This window comes from Fonsecaea pedrosoi, assembly GCF_000835455.1.
Source record: "Fonsecaea pedrosoi CBS 271.37 unplaced genomic scaffold supercont1.3, whole genome shotgun sequence".
Lineage (NCBI taxonomy): Eukaryota > Fungi > Ascomycota > Eurotiomycetes > Chaetothyriales > Herpotrichiellaceae > Fonsecaea > Fonsecaea pedrosoi.
The window spans coordinates 1,053,663-1,071,768 of record NW_013550613.1 but is presented as its reverse complement, the minus strand read 5'-3'; the positions used below and the strand labels follow the sequence as shown (position 1 = coordinate 1,071,768).

At 52.0% G+C, this 18,106-nt stretch overlaps 7 protein-coding genes across 7 annotated transcripts; 2 read left to right on the top strand and 5 right to left on the bottom strand.

The window, feature by feature from the left end:
• Nucleotides 1-22: 22 nt before the first annotated feature.
• On the bottom strand, nt 23-1,987 carry Z517_04274 (uncharacterized protein; the record flags this gene model as incomplete). Its single annotated transcript, XM_013429603.1, has 2 exons — nt 23-1,680; nt 1,732-1,987. 2 exons carry the CDS (start codon nt 1,985-1,987, stop codon nt 23-25), a joined length of 1,914 nt encoding a protein of 637 aa, XP_013285057.1.
• A 283-nt stretch (nt 1,988-2,270) lies between these two features.
• On the bottom strand, nt 2,271-3,175 carry Z517_04273 (uncharacterized protein; the record flags this gene model as incomplete). The annotated part of the gene is made up of 2 exons (XM_013429602.1): nt 2,271-2,562; nt 2,613-3,175. 2 exons carry the CDS (start codon nt 3,173-3,175, stop codon nt 2,271-2,273), a joined length of 855 nt encoding a protein of 284 aa, XP_013285056.1.
• A 1,537-nt stretch (nt 3,176-4,712) lies between these two features.
• Z517_04272 (uncharacterized protein) lies at nt 4,713-6,630 on the top strand (the record flags this gene model as incomplete). The annotated part of the gene is made up of 5 exons (XM_013429601.1): nt 4,713-4,833; nt 4,899-5,713; nt 5,772-5,918; nt 5,976-6,355; nt 6,429-6,630. 5 exons carry the CDS (start codon nt 4,713-4,715, stop codon nt 6,628-6,630), a joined length of 1,665 nt encoding a protein of 554 aa, XP_013285055.1.
• A 1,072-nt stretch (nt 6,631-7,702) lies between these two features.
• Nucleotides 7,703-9,472, bottom strand: Z517_04271 (uncharacterized protein; the record flags this gene model as incomplete). Its single annotated transcript, XM_013429600.1, has 3 exons — nt 7,703-8,985; nt 9,039-9,344; nt 9,397-9,472. The coding sequence occupies 3 exons, from the start codon at nt 9,470-9,472 to the stop codon at nt 7,703-7,705; spliced, it is 1,665 nt and encodes a 554-aa protein (XP_013285054.1).
• Nucleotides 9,473-10,922: 1,450 nt separating this feature from the next.
• On the bottom strand, nt 10,923-12,506 carry Z517_04270 (uncharacterized protein; the record flags this gene model as incomplete). Its single annotated transcript, XM_013429599.1, has 1 exon — nt 10,923-12,506. One exon carries the CDS (start codon nt 12,504-12,506, stop codon nt 10,923-10,925), a length of 1,584 nt encoding a protein of 527 aa, XP_013285053.1.
• Nucleotides 12,507-13,002: 496 nt separating this feature from the next.
• Nucleotides 13,003-13,958, top strand: Z517_04269 (uncharacterized protein; the record flags this gene model as incomplete). The annotated part of the gene is made up of 2 exons (XM_013429598.1): nt 13,003-13,384; nt 13,495-13,958. The coding sequence occupies 2 exons, from the start codon at nt 13,003-13,005 to the stop codon at nt 13,956-13,958; spliced, it is 846 nt and encodes a 281-aa protein (XP_013285052.1).
• Nucleotides 13,959-14,782: 824 nt separating this feature from the next.
• Nucleotides 14,783-16,760, bottom strand: Z517_04268 (uncharacterized protein; the record flags this gene model as incomplete). Its single annotated transcript, XM_013429597.1, has 2 exons — nt 14,783-16,431; nt 16,484-16,760. 2 exons carry the CDS (start codon nt 16,758-16,760, stop codon nt 14,783-14,785), a joined length of 1,926 nt encoding a protein of 641 aa, XP_013285051.1.
• Nucleotides 16,761-18,106: the final 1,346 nt, after the last annotated feature.

The window sequence follows — 18,106 nt, the reverse complement described above, 5'->3', positions numbered from 1 at the left end:
TTGCTCAGTCGTAGCCCACGGGTTACATCGTATCTGCCTTAGTCGCTCCCTCCCATTCAGAGGCAAATAGTCCAATCCTCTCATCCACATCATCTGACTGAAAATCCCATTCCCAATCGACCCATTCCTCATCGGTAGGTGTGTCTTCCAGCAAGTCGGCCTCCGAATAGCGTTCGCTACAGGTGAAGTACCCTTCATCGGGTGAGCCCGAATCAGCTTCATCCTCTGCAGGCTCTCCGTGGCACTCAACCCGGGCAGAAAGTACTGAACTCAGAGTATCGTTGAACGTCGACATATTTCTCCTAGAATTGAGACCGGCGTCATTGCCTGGTGGCTTGGGAAGAGGTAGACCCAACTGGCCACCCACATAGGGTCTCAGCGTATTCAATCCTGCCAACCATTCTGCCATTCTGAGAACAGCCGATACGTCACTGTCGCGTCTGTTTCTCGCCTCCACAGCTGCAGTTGACAGTGGCCACGCAATGAGTTGGTGCCGGTACAGTCGTGCCGGAACCAGGTCCATGCATGGTGGAATGACAACCTTGATTGCAGCGCCAGGATAGGGCCCGTCCGAGGTGATTGTATCATCTCTACTATCTAAGGATCCTCGAGTGGTCTGCGGTTCGCTGGCACTGCAAGCTCCACGGACAGCTGCCTCTACCGCGTCCGACATAGACGGGGACGGAGTGGTGTCAACTGGATCTCGAAATGATGGCAACCCTCTGCCTGCTCGCTCCCAACTTCTGGCAGCTTGATTTCCGCCTGGGTGAACAATGTTGTTGACGCTGCAACAAGCAATCAACGCGTGGTCAAGGTTGATCGGAGTTGGCAGTGTGGGAAAGATTAAATTGTCCTCAGATGGTGCGACATCGGGTGGCACAGCTATTTCTTGGCTATACGAGACCTTTGGCATGAAAAAATCATGATACCATGGAAAGTCAAGGCCCATGGGAGTGACGAGACCATTTCTGTCGACGTCCGCGACGAGTGAATATTCTTGGTTGGTCCGCGTCAATTCTTGGGAGTCAAGGTCATCGCCTGAGGAAAGAACATCGCCATGAGTCGAAGAATCATGGCTGCCGTCCGAGACGTGACTTGCTTCTGCTTTGTGCCGGGAGGATGCAGCCGTGCAAACAGCAAACCCCAAGCTTTCATTACGTTGCATATGTGTACGCTCGTCCAGAGCAGCACCACACACGACGGGCCGGTAGCTGGTAAAGTCAGGTTCTGGCTTTTGCTGGCCATGGGCGAACTCGAAGGAGGGGACGTTCCAGGTCAACCAAGGATTGTCAGAGGGAGTAGTGTATTCGAATTGTGAGCTGTGGTATAGCAATGGACTTGGAATCCTGACATCATTGAGGTAGTCTGAGTGGTATTCTGGCGGACATCGATTCCTTGAAGGCTCTAAATGGCAACTGGGGAGCTGGATGCTTGTGCGTGCCTTTGCGGTCATGAGAATGGGAGGTAGTGGAGGTGAGGGATTTTCAGTGAGGTCTGCTTCAGAGAGGCTTCGCGTTCCTTTTCTCTTGAAGATGACTTTTCCGCCTCCTGTCTCGGAAGATATCGTAGGTGAAGGTCTTGCTAATGCGCCCACGGCAGAGAAGTCGAGTAATGGGCATGGTTCTTCTGCGGCTATGCTTCGATCGGTGATGCTGTCGTCGGAAAACCAATATGGGGTTTCTAGAAATAAGAGTCAGCACAGCGTCAGGATCGCGAACATATCAATCATACCATCATGGTTGATTTCAAGACCGACACGAACATCGGGATCGAGATGGTATCCTCGGTCCTCACAAGCATAGTAGCAGTTGTCAAGATCCAAGGAGTCCTGTTCACGCAGCTTTCTTCTTTTTGGACCCCGTCGACGGGATGTCTTCAACTGTGGCGGATTCGGCTTAGGAAAGCGTGCCCGGTGTCTGATTCGACGATCTCGACGTGCAGTTCTTCGGTAGGTTGAACTCGTCGAAGAGGAAAGTTGAGTAGCCATAGGTACAGTGTGCGCAGTAATAAGAATATTCTATGCAATAGGTCTTAGGAAGGCGTATGAGCTGGGAAAAGGTAATCGAGGAAATGAGGAATGGTAAGTATGGTAAGTCAGTCAAATGCGAAGCGAGAATAATAACAAAAGGGTAGAGGGACTGTTCAGCCCTTGTCATTCATGGCAAGTGCAAAAACATGAAATTTGTGTACATTTGGAGGCAGTCGCAAAGGGCATTAGTGGAAGGGTACAAGTGGAAAGACACCGTTGAACCCAGAGGAACATTTCAATATCAAACCACACTGCCGGACTGCAACGGAGGCTCATGAGCCTTCCTTTTCACCTTCTCCACCAGGGTCTCGTCCTCGTGCTGAGCATTGAGGCCCGTTTCTCTTGCGTGTGCCTGTTGTATCCTGCGTAATATCCAAAAGTTATAGAACCCGAAAAGAATCCCTGCCACCCCAACGCAGGATCCTGTCACGATAGCAGTGATTTTCGCCGTCACACTCCATACACCATGCTGGGCAGTATAGACGTTGACGAGAGTTGTGATCAAGCCGGCGACGGAGTTCAGCGTGACTGGTCTATCATCAACCCGTCAGTATGTCCCTGTGAACGCGAGTGAAGATCTCACAGAAAGATGCGGTTTATCAGCCAGACATAGTTCTTGCGCCAACGAAGCCACAGCCAGAGGCATCCCAGAGTCCCAACGACACAGAACGAACCAGATAGCCACAGCAGACCAATATGCGCAATCGAGTGCACAATTGCGTGAGCAACCTCGTTAGCGTCATCATCGTTGTCGGCATCTTGGAACGCCTTGGAATTCTTGAAAGTTGTAAAGGTACCGGGGACGACGAGAAAGCCCGCGAGCAAAATCCAGGTGAACAGGCTGGCCAGGATATTGTATAGCCGAGGAATTTGATCTAGGTGTAACAGCATCTCCATGTATCGTGTCTGGATAGAAGGTACACGAGTCAGAGTTGGTTTGGAAGACAGCGTTTCGGCGCGGGTCAAGACACTGGGCTTGCTTGAGTTTTTGCGCCCAAGGGAAGTCGATCCTCTCGTTTTGAGTGGGTTAGTTTCTGTTCGCGCCGTTGATGCTGTATCGTGATGTCCTTCCTCCACCTCAGACTGAATAGTCGAGAGTGATGGTCGAGCAGGATGCTCCCCATCTCCCCTTCTGGACTCGAACATGGTCGATTGAGTACAAGATAGAGATTATTGCAGGTGGTCAAGGGCGAAAGGACTTTCTTGAGTAAAGAGCTATGATCCTGGGCTAAGTAGACAGGCGACTTCACAAACCAAATTGTAGGGGAAAGGAATCAAAATCAAAAGCAACAGGGAGAAACAGCATTTAGGAACAAGTTTCTCTATCGCGACGGATACTTGCCTAATAAGACGTCCTTGTATCAAGTTACTCAGCGATGCGATGTCAAGGAAAACAGGTCGACCGGTAGTAGCAGAGGTGCGCGAGGTACCATGGTAAAACTGCAGGGTGACGCATTGTCGCAGAATGTATACCAGTGAGAGACTCGATTGACAGCGAACCACGCATCGCTTGTTGAGCAGATCGACAGCCTTGAAGTGAGCGGTTCGCTAGCATGACAAGTCGAGATGGTTGGTTGGGCGTTACTGAAGCTGGAGTGGGAAACAAAAACTTGAAACTTGGATAGATGGCCACGCAGCAGGGCGCGTCCAAGAGGCTAAAATTGGATATCGCAGGCGAGGAGACGAATAGTAAAAGTTGTTGTGTCTGACAAAAGCTCTTTGTAGCGTTTGGGTTTGTTTGGGTGCTGATTATGCGGTCAGGCAGAAACTGTCTAATCGCGCCTCAGCCGTTGCGCCACGGAAAGCCACCTGCACACGCCCAGTGATTCACCACGCCATGGATGGACGCATTGAATATGATCCAAGATCATCTCCTGTTATCTCGAAATCTGCTCGGCATCGAACCAGCCTCTCATCTTCATCCCACGATCCTCAACAAAGCAACCTGAATGGTTCGGGCATGAAAAAAAGAGGATCACCTTATGACCCTCCTACCCTCCGTACCTGAACCTGCGCTTCGTGTGCCTGGCACCACCTGGACGGCACTGCGGGATCCTTAGACGGCTATTCCCAGATCGAGCTTGTCCACCCATCCATCACGCATCTTCTCGCAAACAAGGTCCTCGATCCCCTGCACGCATCACCTCTCACAACAGACTAATGTCATGCTCGGTACAATATCGATGCCATAACCGTGCAGCTCCTGACTCAAGGTTACCTTCGCAATCCTTCTCCTACTGGCTATACCGAGTCTGTACATGGCCGAGGGCGGCGAACATGGGCTCCCCCCACCCACGTGCTGGCTCGCGTACTGGGATCGATCCAGCCACCGGCATCACCGCTTGGAGCGTTACGATTTGCGGGAACTTTGGGCAACTCGCATGTCGGGGCACAAAGGCACATGTTCACATACTTGAATGTAGTTGGATGGCGCTATATTTGACTGCTGAGCTTGATGGAAGCTTGCCGTCCTGGTGTTGCCTTCCAGATCGAGCTTGACAGGGCTTGCCAGAGCTTGCCAGAGCTTGTCTTGCAGTACATAAAGAAGCCACTTGGACATGCAGAAAATATGCGTTTCCAAGGCCATCTTCTTCCCTGGATTCCGACGAGAAGAAAGAGACTCGGACTTGCTGACTTGAGTTGCCTGTTTCGAGCGTGACAAGGCTACTTGACCAGTCACAAGATGAAGGTCACTCCGCTTGTGTTGGCGGTACTGGCAAAGGCCATTGAGGCAGCCCCTCAACCTGTCGTTGCCTCGTCAGGTGTTGGTGCTACCACGTCTGACGTCTACCCTCCAGCATCCAGTATGTCCCTCCAGCCCTCTTCATCATTGCCTCGTAAGAAGAGGTCGAAACTGACGCCTATCTAGCATCGGTCGACCCCTCTCAGTTCCCGCCTGAGTCAGTGGTGCAATTCCCCGGCCCAACAGTGACAGGTCTCGAGCCAGCTGCTGCCCAGACCGCTCCTTTGTACCCGTACAACACTCAAGGGGCTGCCGCCTTCCCTCTGGTTGCTGCTCAGCCTCAGGGATCCAACTCGAGCTCCAAAGTCGACATCACTCGCTTCTGGGGTAACCTGTCGCCCTGGTATTCACTGTCGTCTGCCGACTACGGCTTGCCCAAAGCCAGCCCACTCATCCCGGATGGCTGCTCCATCAACCAAGTCCACCTCCTGTATCGCCATGGTGCTCGGTACCCTACTGGCGGTGCTGCCCCTGCGACATTCGCTTCTAAACTTGCCAATGCCACCAAGGGAGCCGGGTTCCAGGTCTCCGGCGAGCTGGCTTTCCTGGCCGACTGGAGTTACAAGCTGGGTGCTGAACTCTTGACTCCTTTTGGACGAAGCCAAAACTTCCTCCTCGGAGTGTCATACCGACAGTTGTATGGTGAATTGCTCAACAACTTCACCGCTCAAGGAGCTCTCCCTGTTTTCCGCACCGAGTCTCAGGACCGCATGGTCAAGACCGCCGAGAACTTTGCCGCTGGTTTCTTTGGAGTGCCCGAGTATGTAGACCAGGTCAACATTGAGATCCTAGTCGAAACCCCAGGGGTTAACAACTCGGGAGCCCCCTATGAGATCTGCAACAACTCCAACATTGCCAGCCGAGGAAGCATCGGCAGTACTGTCGCAACCAAATTCGCCAACAACGCTTTCAATGCCACCCTGGCCCGTCTAAACTCTCAGGTAATGTTGCTTCCCACTCTTTTGCGAGCATACATGGTATTAATGGTCGGGGTTGTAGGTCTCAGGCAATCTGACCCTGACACCCACCGATGCTATCGCCATGCTTCAGCTCTGCTCGTACGAGACTGACGCTTTGGGCTATTCGGCCTTCTGCCCCCTTTTCACCCTGGAGGACTTTGAGAATTACGAATACTACTATGACTTGGTAAGCTCGCTCCACCCTGCCCAATGTAGATGCAGGGGTCGCCTAACCTTCACTCAGATGTTCTACTACAACAACGGCCCCGGCTCTCCGGTTGCTGCTGCTCAGGGTAAGGGCTACCTCGCTGAGTTTGTCGCTCGATTCACCCACACCTATCCCGGCGCGCTCTCTGCTCTCAACGAGACATTCGACAACAACCCGACGGATTTCCCTTTGAACCAATCTATCTACGCCGACGCGACCCACGAGGTGGTTGTCCTCGACACCCTCACTGCCTTCAACCTTACGGCGCTGTTCAAGGGACCTCCTTTGAGCGGCAGCGGCAACCAGGGGCAGAACAACTTTGTTGCTAGCAAGCTCGTCCCCTTTGCCACTCACTTTACTGCCCAAGTGCTCGAGTGCCCCGCCATGACCCCTACCAAACAGATTCGATTCATCGTGTAAGTATTATTTTCCTTTGCCACTTTTTTCTGGGCGAAAACATGGGCATCTGACTTTGAGGGTGATAAACAGCAACGACGCCGTCGTTCCCGTCTCCGACTCGCACCCGGGTTGCCCTGTCGACCCCAACGGTCTATGCCCCTTTGACAACATGGTCAAGGTGCTCCAGCAGCGCCTCAACGAGATCGACTTCAACTACGACTGCTTTGCCAACTACACGGCCTCGGCAGGTGTCAACTACAACGGCCGTGCGCCCCATGGTGCCACGTCATAGAAGGAAAATGTAAATAGCCTCGATAATGTGTGAAAGTGACCAAGACAAAAGTAATGTGGTGGCGGCTGGCTCGGGTAATGGTTGCTGATGGGGCCCAGGGTTCTATGTATGGGACACATATTCATAGAACCTGAAAGGTTCACAACAAGCAAAAGTTGTCCGAGACGGCAGTGCATGCCAGAGTACATAGTAGATGTCAAATCAATCATAATGAGGGAAATCAAGGAGTTTAAACTGAACTTGAACGGCACTGATCTGATTTCCATATGAGGTATACTATCACGACCGTCCAAATGGTGTGCTTAGTGTATTGCGCGCGCGCGAGGGGATAGAATGGCCCGAAGCCAACGAGCCGTTCCGGCTGACGAATTCATATTCAACTGCTTCCATAGTAAGCTGCTAAGTCAGTGAAAAGTAATAGGCGCTCACTCAGTCACCTTGTACCCACACAATGGAATTTTCCTGTTCGTATGTAGAACTCTTTTTTTCTTTCATTTTTTTTTATACCGTCGGTTTCTAATTCTCTTTATCCATTCCCCTTCTCTTCCTGCCTTCCTGCCTTCCTGCCTTCCTCCCTATCCGACGCCGTTCACCGTTTCGTTAGAAAACAAACAAACAAACAAACAACTGCTCTACTTGTGGTAGTGATACTCGTAGACATGTCCGTGTCAAGCAACGTCCAGTGCTCCTGCTCCAGCGCGGGGCCGGAAATTCCTTCGTGTCGTGTTTCTCAAGACCTCGCCCGCTCAAATACATAACGCCTAGAAAGGGTGGGCGGGTAGATGGATGAATGGTCGTAGAAATCCATTCCGCCAGAATTCCGTGCCCGTAAAACGAACGCCATACCATCACTCCCGCTTCGCGCCATTGATGTGACAAAAACCAAGAATCATGTCCCTTCCTTGTAAATACATTAACTCCCTGGTCCTGTCAATTTTGACCAGAGGTGACCGTCCGCTCCAGGGCCCCACCCGATTCTAGAAGATGCCAGCCCCCCGTCAAAACGCCAATGTGCCGACTGTCTCAAATCCAGTGGTATCCCTTTCTTCTTGTTCACAGTAAGAACCCAAGATCAGGCATAGGCATATTCGTGGTCGTGGTCGTGGTCGTGGTCGCCATTTTCGTCATCCAATACAGTAACATCAACCACATCCGAAACCCTTTCCCCAGCAGAATTGTCCAAACAAGGCACGATCGACTTGACCACTGTCGTCGCCCCGTTGTTCTTCTCCCTTGGAACAAACCACAACTGAAAAACGCCAACGATGGCAACAAACCCAGCGAACCACCACGCCAGCCCCGTAAACCCAATATTGGAGCCCCATTCATACAAGAGACCCGCAATCGGCGGCGCCACAGTCCTGCAGGCCGCCCCGGCCGAAGCGGCCAGACCATTTATACGCCCCAGGTAGGCAGGAGACGGACTCGCCTGCTTCAGTAAGATCAAAATTACTGGATAATCGAGGATCGAGAGGAAGTTGCGGATTGTCAGGCAGGTATAGATGCCCGGGTAAAGCAGGTGCGACGGAAGCAGTGCTAGGTATGGAACAATGAAAAACGCCACCGGGTGCAAGATCGTGACAAGAACAAACACGCGCCAAATACCAAGACGCTCGGCGGTAAAGGGGAAAATGACCGCTTGAATGAACAAAGCGATAACGCCGTTGACAGACATGATCACTCCGACGTCTCTCGTGGACAGCCCAAGGCCGCCTGGGATATCCACCAGACCACTAGCTGCAATGGATATTTGGTTGACAGCCTTGTCCTGGTAGAATATGGGGAGGAGATGATCATAGCACATCGAATGGTACGTGTAGATCGAGAGAGCAAGCGTCAGCATCACGACCTTTTTAGTAAGCCATTTGGGGGATGTCTTCTCGCTTATAGAGGGCTCGCGCGAGGTCCCGTCGGCGTTGACCTGCCATTGATCATTCTTCTGGACGTCGATCTCATTGAAAGTCCCGTACGATTCTTGCCTCAGATCAACGGCATTGTCAGCAGTAGCACCTGCGGCAGTGATGATACGGGTTTGTTCGGCGATATTCTGGTAGACGCTGGAGTCGCGCGCACCAGCAAGATCGGGATGAGTTTCTCTCAAATACAAGTAGCCATTGAGAATGCTAACAAGCATGAGCGAAGCGCAGATGAGGTTCGGGAGAAGCCAAGGAAATTGACCAAAAAGCCCTTGTTTGGAAAAGGCATCTGGATATGACGCTGAAGGGTTGGCAAAAATGCCGCCGATTGCAGGTCCAATAATTGTACCAATGGCCCATACGAATGGCATGATGGCATATGCCTTGGGCTCCCATTCTGGTTTGGTCGTGAGCTCTCCGACCATAGTTTGTATTACTCCTATACATCCGTCAGCTTCCGGCTTTTGATCCATAAGATGGCGAGGTGCGTACCGATGTTTCCATTGAGCGCACCGCCGAGGATTCTCCCGGCAAGAGCCATGGTGAAGCTGGTGGAAAAGCCCACAATCAAAAGTGAAATCATTGTCCCAAAGCAGCCAAAGAGGAGAACTGGCCTTCTTCCGATGCGATCCGAAAGTCCTCCCCATAGCAACGAGCAGAGAGCTTCGGTGAGGGAAAAGGAGGCGATGAGAACGCCGGCCCAAAAGGATGCGTCAGCCATACCGAATTGCTTGACCATCAGCCAGGCATATGGAAAGATGGATGTAACGGCGACGGGCTCTGCGAGACGACATATTGCTGGCAACGGTGGTCAGCGAGGTGGTTCCTACAAATGAGGCCGCAAACTCACCTAGAACGAGGAATTGACCGGTTGGGAAGGTATCTTCCGCGGGAGATTGGTTCTTTGATCGTGTAAGTCCCAACATCCTTGAATATGCCCAATGTCTTACGACCTGTCCTCCTCTCTGCAACGTTAGAGTCACAGCACCAGGCAGTCAATGGAGGATGTGTGATGGCGAGTGAACACAGATGCTACCGTCGAAACAGAACGATAGGAGTCGACACAACGGTTTCAACGGCAGAATGATGGGCTAGAAAGAAGTGAGAGAAGAGCAGGAAGAGTTGGCAGGAAAGTCAAGAAGAAGTTGAAGAGAAGAGAAGAGATCAATAAAGACGGTGAGGTGGAGGCGTGACAGACTGGCAGCCACCAGAGTTTGGCTTTGCAGTCCGTAGGCGGAGATGCCTTCCGATTGTTGAAGAAACCGTGGGAAAAAGAGACACAACACGCATGTGGAACAGCAATCGAGATTCAGAAACGGGTTTCTGACTGTCATACAACCGAGGAGCACCTCTTACACAACAGAGCAGCTCGAATCCGTGGTCAACATTGAGGCAGTGGCGAGACCTGGCGGTTTCTGCTGCAAGCAACCAGGCGATGGGGAAATGAATACTTGAATTGTGATGCACGGCGAGTCAGAAGTGGATTTTTGGTGGCTGCCATTGTGCGAATGACTTGCCACTATTTGCTCACCGCCCGGAACAGAGCGGGCGGTGAGTGATTGAAGGGTAATTTATTGGTGGAAGGGAAAACAATCGGGCGAGATAGCGGCATCCTGGCGCTGAATGCTATATCGTGATTTGCCCGGAGATCGATCATTTTGTGCGCCTGCTGAGCCGCTAGCCGGAGACAAAATGCAGGGCTCGAGGCGGATGCTAATGTAGGGAAACCAATTCAATTTCATTCACAGTCTTGGTCGGGCCATTCCAACTACCATCATTCACCACACACCACCACCGCCAGCGTCCTAAAGCAGGTACAGAATCCAAGAGAACTCCCCACCATGGAACACTCGGAGTTGGCGGGATTGTTGGACATACGAGTAACAGTACATATATCAGGTGAGCAAAGTATGTTACATCGAGATCAGCAGGATGGAACTGATTTTATCGATGTGCACACATTTCATCTAAGCCTGTGTCTATGACTAACAGAAAACGACATGGTAGTCCAGACTTGGGATGGATCTCTGTTTATCTGAGTGAAGGGTCGTCGTGGAATGTCCCAGACCTCTCACTCCCAGAACTCGTACTTGTACAACTAGGGAAGTGTCCCTCCACTGAATAGCGGGGATGATCAGAGATCCCCATGACTTGTCTGCCGGCAGTATTTTGCTGCATCCCGGACTGTGATGGAGGGGCACGAGAGGTTGTCGCAAAGACCCACGCCGACAGCCGAGACTAACTTCGGGTTAAAGACAAGTAAAAAACACCGAAGCACAGCCGGTCAATGGTAATGGCGGATAGACTTTGCCTAATACAGTATAGCACGATAGGTTCCTGAGAGCCTCGTCAATCTTTGTCAGCCTTGTCATCGCTCTATATCACTTCATCCCTTCCTCCCTCCTGGTGCTCCCCCGTCTCGATGGCCTTCTCCTTTCTCCTTTGTAGCCCCAGCTCGGCCTCTCCTCGCAACACCTTGATCAACATCATCGCCCGATCTTGTCCCGCCGCTGTCTCCTTCCCCAAATCATATACGACATTGACAAGAGCCAATGCAGCCACAAACACACACACGTCGCCTCCGCGAATGCCTCTCCACCATCGACGTTTGACACCAACTTTCCACAGAGAATCAACACTTGTGCGTGCTGCATACAAGGAATTCGCATGACCAGCTGTGGTTCGGTCGAATATTTGGAACATCCCGCCTAAAAACCCGCCGAGGAAGAACCGGAATTTAGGCAGCAATGAGCGTGGTAAGATAGCTTGAAACAGACATATACTTCCCCAAGCGGCACCAATCCAGCCAGACACGGCTACTGAGGACCTCAACACGGCTTCGGACAGCCCGTTGAGCGATGCTAGTGGTGCTTTGATGATCTGTCTTAAACGCAGTAGCGCCAGCGCCCCATAGTACTTGGTAAAGAACTTCGCGAGCTGTGGGAACGAAATCAACATGTGCCGTATGTAGGCCATGAAGCATGACGGGTCCGAAGGGTGGAGAAGCGCACACGACAGATGCTGGATGCCTGGATGTGCCCGTGATGTGATGGGTGAGATGACGGTATCAATCCCTACCGGCAGCGTCTGTGCTTCATTGGGGTGGAGGATTGGCGACACAAAATTCGGCCATCTTGATTGTGCCATTTGTGCCAGGGCATCCAGAATATTGCCGGATGTCGGCCACACAACCTTTGGCGAGATGCTCGTCGGCCGACGCTGAATATATTCGGGGGTATATCCAAGGACGAATGACCCGTATGCTTCGGGAACGCAGTCGCGGTCGAACACAAACGCGTGAAATAACTGCCCCTGTGCTAGAGCAAATAATACCCAACTTCCCAGCCAGGACGGCTTGTTCTTGATCAGCGCCGTGTGCTCCATGGCGGCGTATCCCAGTTCGAGAGCTCGACAGCCCACATATATTGCAAGCGTGATCCGGAGCTGGTCCGCAGGACAGATGCCTAGCGCAAAACCCGACAGACTGGCCCCGAGCGCCGGTGCAATGCGGGACGTAAGTGTTGCGTAGATCCGTGGATACCGCTCACGGATATCTCGCACCTTTTCATGCAGCAGTTGGAGTCTGAGTCTGGCGAAGATGCGATAAAGCGTGGCGTGGAAAAACAGGAGTGATGATAGGGAAAGTGCCATCCTCGATTGTGATGCCACGAGGGGTTTTCTCGAACCGGTGCCTGTCGGGGACTTGCGAGCTGCAAGTCGGCCTAGGATGGCGCTGAGAAGTTTGAGAGAGCCAAAGGTGACCATGAACACTCGCGACGCGGATCGGAAAGCTGCCGCTCGATGGTCATCGTGGAAAGCAACTGTTTTCGACTCGTCCTCCTGCTTGTCAACTTTCGGGCCACGCTGTGTTCTTGCTGACGTTCTCGAGAGCAGTCTGCGTAGCAATTCATACTCTCGCTCATTCACCACCAGTCGGATGGGAAGCTGGTCGATCGCCATGTCGCACCCTCCTATCAGTCCCCCAATGGTCCCTCCGTGAGTTGGCCGAGGCTGACGCGAAGAAGGCGTCCCGCTCCTGGCGAACAGAGCTTCGCGACGTTCTCAACGTTGGCCTTTCAGCCCCCGTTCCACCCCTGCGTGGTTGATCCGGGATCGTGATGCAGCGGACTGCCGGGGGATATCAGAGTTGGCTGTTGATGGGTACAAATGGCGACGACTGCTTATGATGAGTGAGAGGTTGATGCCAATGACGCGATTGATGTTGGTTTCAATCGAGATGCCTCGGTCTGATATTGGCGAAAAGGTACGAGCTGACACGTGAACAAAGACGCGGCTCGGCAGCCACGGTCTCTTACTCCGCACTAGCCCTACGCTCAACCATATCGAAGTTCAAATGCAACGCTCCGAACTGCCAACCTCAATCGTCCTCGACGTTCCCTTTCCGCAGGTGTGCCCGCGACGAACAATGCCTGTGTCCTCCTGGGCTTTCTAGATCATGAATCCCTTGACTTGTCTCCTCTCCCTCATCAGCCTCTGCCTCATCTTAGTCCAGCCAGTCCTCGGCGCGAAATCGACTGCGACATCGTTTTGCAAATGCATCTGCTTCAACAACAGTACGATCATTGCGCTGAACCCACCGCCTTCTTCGACGAGCGCTTCCGCCGCGCATAACCTGGCCATCCGATCTCCCCACGCACTGGCAGTGGAAACCTCTGCAGATTCCAGCGACGACTCCGAGGGAGGGGACGGGCCCGCGGCCCCCTCGCGCCCACACCGTAAACTTACCTGCGCCGACTGCACGCGGGCGTTTTGTCTCGATTACAACCTACCGATCTGCAAGGACGCGCGGGAAGAAGATGTCTTTACGACCTGTTTCCGTGTGTTTTCCCCCCCTTCACCCCGTCTCTTCTCCCCTCTCACATTTTCATAACTTGGACCGGAACACATGTCTCGCCCTGACTAACCAATTTTGCATTGCTACCAAAAGAACGAGACTCTCTCAAAGACGAAACCGTCGTCGTTATATTTGTCTTCGCCACAGCCGGACTGTTGGCTTGGGCCGTGGTGAAGCCCTGGATCGATCGAGTGAGGGAAAGAAACACATTTGTGCCGCTGCTGCAGCACGACCGAGGAACAGGCGGCTCGCGACACTATACTTCTACTAGCCCACGAGGGCAAAGAAATTCCAGAGGGACTCCTCGCGCTGGTGGCCTCGGGGTCGGCACAAGGGGAGGGGAACCGGGTGAAGAGGACGACGATCTTGTCGGCGGGAGTGGACACGGTAACAGTAATGGCAAGGGACCACAACGAGGTGGTGGCCGAGATGTTGGACAATCTTCCACTGCCCACGCCCACACCCCTTACGATGACGAGGACATGCACGCCGACCAAGATGCAATGGATATAGTCTCCAGCATGCCATCAGGATCAGGGACCGGCTCTCGCCCTTGACATCTGACATTTGACGTTTAAAAAAGGGCACAAAGCACACAAGGCATTCATTTGGTTCTCTTCCATATGTAAAAGTGCACGAGTCCTGCTTTGCCTTTTGGTCTATTCGCCCATCCATGCCTTCTGACCCTAGCAAGAAATATCGCTCGCCTTTCGCTGTCTCCGTCTCGCCTCTGTCTCTGTCCCCCCAGACGACGTTCCCCTCCGCTGTACCTAGATACATGACGACTTCCTCCGTCCTGGGCCCGGCAATGAATATGGTTGCTCCCTCAAAATTGGAGAGGTCTGGGGAATCCAAATCATAGCCAAGTCCATTTAGTGTCTCGCGTCTCTCTCCTAGTGATCATGAGCAATACACGAAGCAGTTTACAAAAATCATTATGTATTCGAGGAGGACCTGTCTGCTCTGTGGCGCCCGGTACGTGCCCCCTTACCTGTGGCTATTCACTGGTCCATCCCAAACAGTTGACGGTCCTCACTAGCACTTTTTGCAAGCACTCTCGCAGGCCGACAAGTAGCACGAATGGCTCATATGGAGCATATTAAAACTTGCCAACAAGTTTACCTTTGTTTTCCATGTTTTCTTTTTCCCGTCATGTCATCCAAGGCACGCCCAGCTCCAACTCAATCTCGAGACATAATTTTCTAACCAGCCCATTATGCCCATCCAAGGCCCGCCATTTTTTGAAAATCCCCGTGCTATGCTGTAAAAAGAACACCGCACATACACACACATGAAACAAATCCCGCCTGCTGTAACGCTGTCATAGCCATGTCCATGCAGTTTTCATTATTTTGCGCCCGTCTCCTAAGGTCTCTCGTCTTCATTTTGAAGAGATCAAGAACCCGACGCGTTCGCGGGTGAGAACATTCCCCTCGGTGATCGACTCTTTCAACCCCACGGATTCCCAAGCGGTAGAGTTCGCCATGCGTTCTCTGTTAGAAATGCGGGACACGTACATCTTTTGACGACGGGCCTCACGTTCACTGACGATGTCCGCCATGAGTTTCGTGGTGGCAGCATCTCGGATTGTCGGAGCTTGAATGAGGTTGTTGAAGATGTTGAGGTTCTCAAAGTCCACATTCAAGAGGATGTTGGAGGCCACTGTGTCTCTGAAGTTGGTTGCGGGTGGTAGGATCTCCGATTGTGGTGACGAGGGTGACATATCCGCCGATGAAGGCATAGAGCCAAATACCATGGAAGCAAGTGCTGGATTGTGTTTCGGGCGGCCATCATCCAGCTGAGGCAGGCGAGATGGGATGATGGTACCAGCAGTAGAATTAGTGTCGAGTTTGAAGTTCTTGATATCGATGTGAGTGGCCAAAAATTGCAAGATGAGCTTGATGATGGCGCTGCTGGCGATGAGATAGTCTGATCCAGTCATGTTCTTTCCATGTGAGGGCATTGGTGAGTTGGCGAGCTCCACGGCAGCTCGGTAGGTAATTTCCAAGATGTCCCAATCGAGATAGTTGGCTAGAAGTCTCTCTGCACATATGGAGACTGGTTCAAGGCCGAGTTCGATACCAGAAACCCAGTAAGACAGGAGATACTCAAGGTTGTGCACTCTCACCGCCTGAAAGTCAGCACCGAGATGTGGTTGGACGAAGAAGTCCTTTCCCAAAACTGTATCCGAGTAGAAGAAGCGTAAGGCAGCTTCAAAAGCGTGAGCCATAATCGGTCGAGCAGGATAGAGGCTGATAACATTGCTGGGGTAATTGTTGTTGGCCTGCTGTTGGCGAGTTACCAGCCTCCTCAAGCGCAAGCTGCGGAACAGGAGGACAGAATGACAGTAGCTGACAAATGGCTGCGCGTTGACTGGGTTCACTTGAAGCAGAATATCGACTCCTTCTTTTGTTGCATTGAGGAGGAGCAGATGCTCCTGAAGTGAAGGCAGAGCGTTGAATGTTCTTGGCACATTCGCAGGTGGGGCATAAGAGGTAATGGATGATCCATGGTAACCATTGACTGCTGGATCACGGATTCCGTCTCTGAATGCCAGAGGTGACGGCGCGTTTTGATGTCCAGAGTTGGTCTCTTCTGGCTGCGCCGTAAACACACCACTCTCGGCCACCGCGGGCTCTGATGACCCGGTGCCGTTCACATGGATGGACGCGGCGGTGGGCTCAGCTTCTTCACTGTACACTGGACCTGGGCCATCGAGCTCCAATTGGCTATTGCCACTTTCTTCAGCTGGGCGCCCCGGAGAATCAGGCAGTTTGCCATTTGCAAGGGCGATGACTTCATGTCCATCTTCAGTGTCAGTTGCAGAGAGTTCCTCATTAGGTACAGCACCCGCAACATTCGCTGAGACAGACACTGCGCTGACATCATCTCCATTTTGTTCATCCCCATTTGCAACTACAACATCTTTCTTGTCGCTATCTTGATTGTCTTCATTGTCAGGATGTGCTTCTGGAGTGAGTTCCTCGGTCGCGGCAGAGCGAGAAGGCTGAGGGGTAACAGATTCTGAACCTACAATGACAAGTCAGTGGAGAGAGCATAAAATCTCTGTAAGTTGACTGACCTATGGATGGGGACTTCATTTTCTCTCTAGAGAGTCCATCCCGAGATACATCGGCATAGGCCATGTCGATCCCAAACTCTGTGTCCTTCGGAAACTTTTCATTGTCGGTCAGAGACTGAAGTGCTGCTGGTTCCGCCTCTCCATTCTCCGGTTCGCGCTCCACTGTGATGGCCTTTGACTTCTGAGATTTGGATCCAGGAATCAAAGGCAGCGCTGGCTGCACTATGCGAAGGTGTGATTTCCTGACCGGTTTGCTGGTTGCGGAATTAGAGGCCATCGTGACTAAGAAACAACGGTCCGTTCGACGATCCCAAAGCTGCGACCATGGAGATTTGACGGAGTGAACAGGGAGAAGTAGGAGTACAGGGAAACGATTGATCGGGCCAGAGCGATCTCCGCTGGAGGAGACGAGGAATTTGCACGGCTGCAAAAGCGACAGTGAACAAGAGTGATGATGTCGGCTGTGTTTCCAAAACGAAAGCCTCGGAGGGGCAATAAATGTCACCTTTGGATTTTCGGCGACTGCTTTCCATTGTTGGGGTGCAGGCAATCAACTCCGCACTTTCTAGCCAAGGAGATCGGATCGGATTATCTATATCGCCGGAGGTCCGACACAACCAACACCAACAAACAGCAAACAATACAAATCGTCACAAGCTGGTGAGGGTAAGCAGGCTACGCATAACCACTTTGAGCACGAAAAGTCTGTCCCTTCGATCGTCAGTGGTCTCAATGAGTTCATTATCTTGTGCTTGTACCTATAAAGGCATGAGGATCAGTCAAGACTTCAGATGTTTGGTCAGTTCTACCGGAATTGTTCTTCCGAAGTCCTCTCAAGAGATCCTTACAACTACCTTTCTCGATGGGAATTAGGATACGAAGTATCGATAACCACAGCCTCAACATTGAGCAAGAACACCACGCTGCTACTTGGCTTCTGATATCTGACTAAGCCACTTTGTTCCAGAGGATCCAAGATCTCGAGGAATCATGAGCACGCGACACATTTCAAGAACAGAAGGTGCAAAGCCCCTCGTGTGCGCACCAGGTACCCATGTACAAAGCAAGTATCGACAGTTGACCATCTAGGGATATTGCTGCATTGAGAGGCGGCATCACAACAGGATGATACCATCAGCAGGTGGGGAAGACCGTTTGTTGGGAAATTGCATGGGCTCATGGGTCCTTTATACGGCTGTGATTCATGAAGAGCAGGCTTACTCATATGGAATAATTGAAGAGTCCGGAGTGACCAGCCGAAGTTCAATGTCGCAAGGTGCAGAGACAACCCTTCTCCACCAGGATGGTGACGGTTCCGACTGAACAAGAAGACATAGGTTTGAATGAGGCACAAGGTACATACCTGGGACAAGTACCGAGTACATGGTGAGAGTCAATGGAATCGAGCGGCTATCTGAGGGAGTGGAATCGCTTGAACCATGTGGCAGAAGCAGCGAAATTGATCTGTGTACAAGTGGGACAATAGCCGGATGTGACGGTGGTGGATGCTGCTGGGATGCCTGTCATCGCCGTCAAGTGGCCCCTTGAGATTTAATGAATGATTGAGATATCGATATCCAGGTCTACAGTGGGCGTACGGGTCTGAAGTTGAGGCCCATAACT